General features: G+C 39.7%; 1 protein-coding gene across 1 annotated transcript in view; it reads right to left on the bottom strand.

The window, feature by feature from the left end:
* Positions 1 to 925: 925 nt before the first annotated feature.
* Positions 926 to 7,532, bottom strand: part of LOC138948925 (geranylgeranyl transferase type-2 subunit beta-like) — a 12,601-nt gene continuing 5,994 nt past the window's right edge. The window contains exons 6-11 of the mRNA XM_070320580.1: positions 6,676 to 6,786; positions 6,011 to 6,122; positions 5,016 to 5,104; positions 3,992 to 4,066; positions 2,967 to 3,225; positions 926 to 2,614 (exon numbers count right to left, since the gene is read on the bottom strand). Coding sequence (XP_070176681.1) covers positions 3,076 to 3,225; positions 3,992 to 4,066; positions 5,016 to 5,104; positions 6,011 to 6,122; positions 6,676 to 6,786 — 537 coding nt within the window. The 3' untranslated portion in view covers positions 926 to 2,614; positions 2,967 to 3,075. The remainder of the gene's footprint in view (positions 2,615 to 2,966; positions 3,226 to 3,991; positions 4,067 to 5,015; positions 5,105 to 6,010; positions 6,123 to 6,675; positions 6,787 to 7,532) is intronic.

Genomic DNA, 7,532 nt, shown 5'->3' with positions numbered 1-7,532 from the left:
ATCTGTGATTTCTGGAGACTTGTGAATGTTCAAGACCTACCATGCACAAATGAAATTTTTGGTTAACAAGGTCAACATGATGTTCTGTTTAGGCGTCAATCTGAATTTAACATGTTTTTATTGAAGGCATACGTACAAAGTGTAAACTACAACATTTCAAAATGAATATTTATCATTCAAATGCCATTTTTGCGATAAATTGAATAGTTGTATTGAAAGGTCACTGAATTGTATCAAAAACTAAAACTTTCTGTCTTTCTTAACTCATTGTTTTATCACTAAAGTTTTATTAGTGCTCATCTCAAATTTTTTCTGTGTTCATTCTTGATTTACTCTTGAGATGCTCCCAGGTGCTCAAAATGTTTATTTAAAAAAAATATCAGGTCGAGTTTGAAATTTTCAATATTCTGTGTTTTAAATTTTGTTTACCGTTTTGTTGTGTTCTTAGCTCTATCTGTAAATACCACATTACAAAGTATGCCATATCTTTCTCATAATATTTATTTTTCTTGATAAAGCATCTTTTATTCTAAAATGTTTTAATGTGTACAGTGCAGCACTATTTTCACAGATTCCATAATTTTTTAGTGAAACAATAAAATAAAATTATTTTTATAAAATTTGAGTATTCATTCTGTGTGTGTGCGTGTGCGACATGTGTAACACACACATGCCCAAGCATGATTGTGAAACTGTACATAGAGCTGTGCCAGCTAACGTCTGGCCACTTTCAAAACGAACCTTTTTAACTGATATAAACTGAATAAGAAGAAAAGTATACAATGCACTTTTTCCAATGCAAAGTTTTTCAATGCAAAGTTCATACCATAAAACAAATGAGACAAATTAAATCAACAACAACAAAAAAGAAGAAAGCTCAGCAGACAAACAAGACCGAAGGATATAAATAAGTAACGCTGGCAGGCTGGGTTTGGGTGTTTTATTTCTAAATCAGCAGAGAAGTAGATGTTTCACAATCAGTGTTTTCGTGAGAGAGAAAAAAACCCACATTATTGGAGTCTTTTTGATTAAACTACAAATTCGAGAAGATGGAACCACACATAATAATAATAATAATAACGGGTATTTATATAGCGCCTTATCCGAAGTTCAAAGCGCGTATGCCGTGTGAGATGGAATCTTTTACACAATATATCACGCATTCACATCGGCCAGTAGATCAACAGCCTATAAGCGCTGCATCCACCTTTCACGGCCTATTATTCCAAGTCACACGGGTATTTTGGTGGACATTTTTATCTACGCCTATACAATTTTCCCACAAACTAACAAACTAAAGTAACCATACCCCAACAGTTCTGTCTCGTTCAATAATTATAAGAATCACAGATGTGCAGTTTACACCTTGTAAATATGACAAAAGAAAAGAAAAATGCTACACATGTAGTTCCGTGCTGAGGATTTGCAGTGACATATTTCAGTAAAGTCAAGAATCGTATCTCTCATCTCTGCAATAAAATACCCCTTTCAGGTACAAACTCAAATGGAATGTTCACCAACTTCTTTAGCTGAAATCCACACGACCAGAAGTCAACCCTTCACAGTTGTTTATGCCCTGTATTGAAGCACAGTCAGTGAATTGGTTTAGAACGCCACACCACATTTGAACGGTCAAGTCTTCATATTTTCCCAAACATATGCAAATTTAATGCAGATATAAGACAGCCAATAAAATATCCCTCTTAACAAAACATTGCATGTTTTCTGATCACCCATCAAATTCTGATCATTCTTCTTCTTCTTGTCAATCACATGTTTATACAGTCAGCCCAGACAGCAAGACAAATTATACTGTCATCTCAAGGTTCTGATCGTTTAAAAACAAAATAAAACAAATGAAGAACCGAGGTTCAACAGTTTCTTTGATTTCATGGCAATCACGAAAAGTCCTACCCATGCAAACACTCACATTCAGATACACAGTGTACAAAATGTTCCCCTCAGAACGAGGGGAAATGTTATCATGACTAACGATTTTATAAATGATACATACTTTTCGATCCCAAATCCTGCATTCACCCTTGATGTCCATCAATGTAGTGTATTACATGTTTTACAGAGATGGTTCTACTACACATATGAGAATGATGATTTTTTTTTGCGTAGTACATGTATCTAGAATCAACCATGAAAAAGTACCAGGATTGTATTCATACATACACGTACTTTATCTATCACAAATGCAGAATATCCCATTTAAATAAGTTTGATCATGCTTTCTGGCCAGATCTCCAGTGAAATCCCTCTTTTAAAGGCCAACATCGGCACGTGGCCGATGTAGCTCTAGTTTCTCGTGCTAGCAACGCAAAATTTAGCTCTGTGGCGTTCAACTATTACAAGGCATGGTCTCCTGGAGACGAATGTTCGGCTTTAAGACCCCCAAATTTAGGAGTCCCATTTTCAAGACTTTGTTTTTATTCAGACTTTCTGTCCATATCATAAGCTCTGTGAACTTGCCTTCCCCTAAAAATGTACTTTTGACTGCTTAAATGGCGCCAAAAAAACCGCCCATATACATAAAAGACCATTCATGCAAAAAGATGAGTGCAAGTGGCAGTTGCAGCCCACAGACACAGTAGCAGACGTAGAAGACCTAGTTTGTTCGTTCATGGGCTGAAACTCCCACGGCTTTTACGTGTATGACCGTTTCTACCCCGCCATTTAGGCAGCCATACGCCGCTTTCGGAGGAAGCATGCTGGGTATTTTCGTGTTTCTATAACCCACCGAACTCTGACATGGATTACAGGATCTTTTTCGTGCGCACTTGGTCTTGTGCTTGCGTGTACACACGGGGGGTGTTCGGACACCGAGGAGAGTCTGCACACAAAGTTGACTCTGAGAAATAAATCTCTCGCCGAACGTGGGAACGAACTCACGCTGACAGCGGCCAAATGGATACAAATCCAGCGCGCTACCGACTGAGCTACATCCCCGCCCAGAAGACCTAGTAAGACTTGATTTTCTCAGATTTAGGTCAGCCACAAAAGAGGGTTTCCACTGTAACACGCATTAGCCAGAAATCATATTGCACCTTCACACACAAAAAACATTCATCATGAGTTTTCAGCGTCATCAGTGGTTGAAAGATTAAGACGGCGAATGATGTTCTCTGGCATGCAGTAGACAGGGTTGACGGGTTGAACGGATTCATCGCCAAGCAACGAAAGTCCTGCCAGTCCGAACAACGTGTGGAAAGGATCCACCTGTAACAGATTGAAGGAGCATCCCATGCTTCAGGAGTGTACACACATGCAACACTCATGGCCACACCTAACATATCCTCTTGACCCCTATATCAACATTTAACTAAACGCTTAATTCATTAAATAATCAAACATATGCACGCATGCGCACGATAAAAAACCCAAGTTCACAGCAAAAGTCTCATGGCTTGAAAACTTGAATACACGAATGCAGGAGAAAAAACATGGGTAGCGCCATATACTGTATGGCAGCTCGCTTTCCCCAGAGAGAGAGGAGGTATAAAAAGCACACTCTTCTCCCGGGCCAAATGTCATGGATACAAATAGATGATGCTGAGACAAAATGAAAGTATTGAGTATTGATTCAACACTGGATTTCCCTTCTTTGAGCACTGTGGAGTCATACTTGGGCGCCTGAATTTCGATGAGGGTTACCTCACAGGACTATGAAATCTTATCCCTTATCCTTATCCTAAGCAGTTAATGGGACAGCAAACACTGCCATGCAACTGCTGTGAAACTAAAGGGAAGTAATTCAATTAATTTCATGTGGTTACTATTATGAGTGTTGTTGTTACCTCAACATGTGCAACAAATCATTTTGACTTTTAGACTACTCTTCAAAGAAATTTGTTGCCACATTAATATTTACAAAAAAAAAGTCTCTCAGACATCACACACACACACACACACACACACAATAACACCTCAAATATAAAATAAAAAATAAAATAAAATAAAAAGCATAGTCAAAAGAATGAAGTACCATATCTCCGGGTCTGTCAGCAAAGCCCCCTGTCTCCTCATCCTGACACGCCAACATAAAAGCTCGCAACTTGTCCTGCACAAAATGGACACAGAAAATGATCATGAACACATAGACGCACCCCCCAAAAGTAGTACATTGGCACCTGCAATGAAAGGACACCAGCCAAAAGCATCCCTATACTGCAGCTGGACTATCATTACAGGTGTTCTCTTATCGGGGGGGGGGGGGGGGGGGGGGCTTCTCGTTGCAGATACCACTGATACCACTGATGCATTCCGACTAAGGGAAAGAAAAGAGGATGGATGAGACACACATGAGTCAGAGAATCACAAAATGAGGAGCCTTCAACTAAAGTCTTTAGTCCTCTTTTCAATTTTGTCCTTCTCTTCATTTTTGTCTTGTACTACATGTATTTTTTCTTTCTTCTGCAAATGAGATCAGGTTGCTGCCTTACATTACCCTTGGTAAATGATATGCAGTCACATCATCTTCACACTTTAAGAAAATAACACCAGATCTGACAACGACGCTGGCTGTCATCACCTAGCTGACACAAACAGAGTAGCAGGCCACCCAAGCCATTTGAGCCTAATTAACACTGGCTCAAACACACACACACACACACACACACACACACACACACACACACACACACACACACACAACTTACATCTCCCCCCTCAGCTTACAATGAAAGCTAACACGAAAGAGAGCGAGAGAGAGAGACAGACAGACAGAGAGAGAGACAGACAGACACAGAGAGAGACAGACAGACAGACAGACAGAAAGACAGAGAGACACAGAGAGAGACAGAGAGAGAGACAGAGACAGAGACAGACAGAGAGACAGACAGACAGAGAGACAGAGACAGACAGACAGAGAGACAGACGGACAGAGAGACAGACGGACAGAGAGACAGACAGACAGAGACATACAGACAGAGAGACAGAGAGAGAGACAGACAGACAGACGACAGACAGAGAGACAGACACAAAAGTCAGCCACTAATCTTCTCACCCACCTTGTCAATCCAGTGAAGACGCCCAATGGCAGCCATAGATGCCAGCACCCACCATGAGTAGCACACATCTGGCAGCTTCTCGGGTCGACCTACACCCCAAAAATACAAACAGATGATGTTGGGAAATACATAAGTCTGTCAGGGTTTTTATGGATTGTAAAAGAGTTGCGCCCCTTAAGATTATCTGTTATCAGAGGGTAGCCCACCGCAGCAACCTGATGTCCCTTCCTGGAGCATTTGTAAAATCGAATATCCTGACAGCGGAACAAAATTCAGATGTGGATAGAGCAGTAAATGCCAGGACGGGGCGGTGTGTGAGCAAACCGAGACAAAAAACAGAATCCGGGTAGCAAAAAAACACTTTTTTTTATTTTTTTTTTATCTGTCATACACATTTACACAAATATTCACACATTTTGTATTCTAAAGTTTTGAAACAGTCCTAAGTCTGATGGCTTATCTTATCACCACTGATCAAATAATCACTGTGTATAAAAGAGTTACATTTCAGTTTTTTGTTTTGAGTGTAGTGGGCATGGGGCAAGGGAGACAATCAAGGCAATTCCCTCAGGAAGAACTTTTGAGATCTTACACCTGACGCTTTAATTCCTACTGTAGTGTCTTTTTGCTTTTGACATCAGAGATTTCACCAGGCTTTGGAAGAGATTGAGGTTCAAGAAGACACGTCTTCAATTTGGACACTTGGACTCTGGGAAGTTTGCAAAATGTAGGATGAACAGAATACTACATGTACATGGTTTGCTGTGTGTACCAGGTTACCACTCGTTGCTTTTGGAAATCTTGAAAAGCTCGCTTTCATTCGCATTTCAATATCTAAAACTTGTGTAAATCTAGTAATCAACACACAGCAAGCCATGTAGTATTCTCTATCTCAGCTCTTGTTGGTGGGTTGTTGGTTTCTTCAACAATATTGGCGGTCTAACTACCAGTACATACATCATTTACATGCACATCATTGAAAGAAAACGGCTTACCATTGAGGCCACCTGAAGGTAACTGTCGCTCACACAGCCACCACCCCAGTTGGTCTGTGTTTATTTTGTGAAGATACCCTGTTATGGCCAATAGTCCTACACAGCAGTAGATCTAAAAAAGTGAATCAAACAATTTTGATGCTGCTGAAATTCTGCTTAAATGTTTTTTTTTAAATCAAGCAAAATTGTCTCACAGACTTTCCTTCATCAAAAACTGCCACTTATTTCAATATGTATCGACTGAACATTGGATTTCCCTTCTGTGAGCTATTTGAGGACAGAGGCCAACTAAAACTCCTGTTTAGGCAGCTGCAGGTCAACGCAACAAAAGAGTGCATTTTTGTGTGTGTTCAATCATGAAAAATAAGAAATCTAACTGAAACCGATTGATACTTAAATACTATTTGAAGTCTTTACCACAGCATCACATATGACACGGATCAAGACAGCAATTGTACTACGAGACCATGCAAGTGTCATATATTGGTCAACATTTTTAAAAATATCAGTAACAATGCTTTTTAATTTGTTATTGTAAATCTGGGCTTGCCTAAATAAAAAACTGTTGAAGAATTTGTTTAAATATAATATTTTCACACACACACACAGTCACACACACCAACCACACACACACCACACACACACACACACACACACACACTCACCTGACCACTGTGCGACTCACTCCCAGGACGGCAACCAAACCCACCATCAAAGTTCATGCAGCTCAACACAAAGTCTACAGCCTTGTCGACGTTAATGGCATCCAATCTGCCCTGTAACATTGCCACAAAACATAGTAATGTATTTAAAGTTTAATGGCATCCAATCTACCCTGTAACACTGTGACGAGACACTGTTTAAGTTCAATGGCATCCAATCTACGCGGTTTTATTTTGGCGGTAAACTTAAGTTCACTTTTAAACATGTCATGTAAATAACGCCAATTTTTAAGTCATTATACAGAGCTTCTTCTTCTTTCTTATTCTGTTTTTTCCATGGGCTTCAACTCCATACTGCAGTTGTTGTTCTTAAATGAGTGGGCTTTTACATGTATATATTCATTTTTACTTTGCTATTTAGGCAGTCATAATCTATTTTCAAAAAAAGGCATGCTGGTTTCTTAACCCAAGGAACTCGGATATGGATTATATCAACTTGTTCGTGCCTATTTGGTCTTATGTGTGCAAATGAAGGGAGGTAAGGCATATCTGCACATAATTTATTTGTCCCGGGAAATCAGAAAAATCCCCACATACAATTAACCCAACAGACTCAGCTGGAATTTGAACACCAAACCTTCAACGTTGAAGGCTGCCGTCCTTATCACTGGGCTACCGGGCCCATCAATACAGAGAGCTAAAGAATATGCGTTTGTTTTCTAATTTTCCTTTCAAAAGATGACTATAATTTCATTTTCATTTCATTTTCATTTTCATTACTTTATTGTCCCATCGCTGGGAAATTCGGGTCGCTTCCTCCCAGTGGAAAGCTAGCAGCAACGGAGTCGCGCTACCCAGGT

The sequence above is a fragment of the Littorina saxatilis genome, linkage group LG15 (genome assembly GCF_037325665.1).
Source record: "Littorina saxatilis isolate snail1 linkage group LG15, US_GU_Lsax_2.0, whole genome shotgun sequence".
Classification (NCBI taxonomy): Eukaryota; Metazoa; Mollusca; class Gastropoda; order Littorinimorpha; family Littorinidae; genus Littorina; species Littorina saxatilis.
This window is presented reverse-complemented; position numbering and strand designations above follow the sequence as displayed.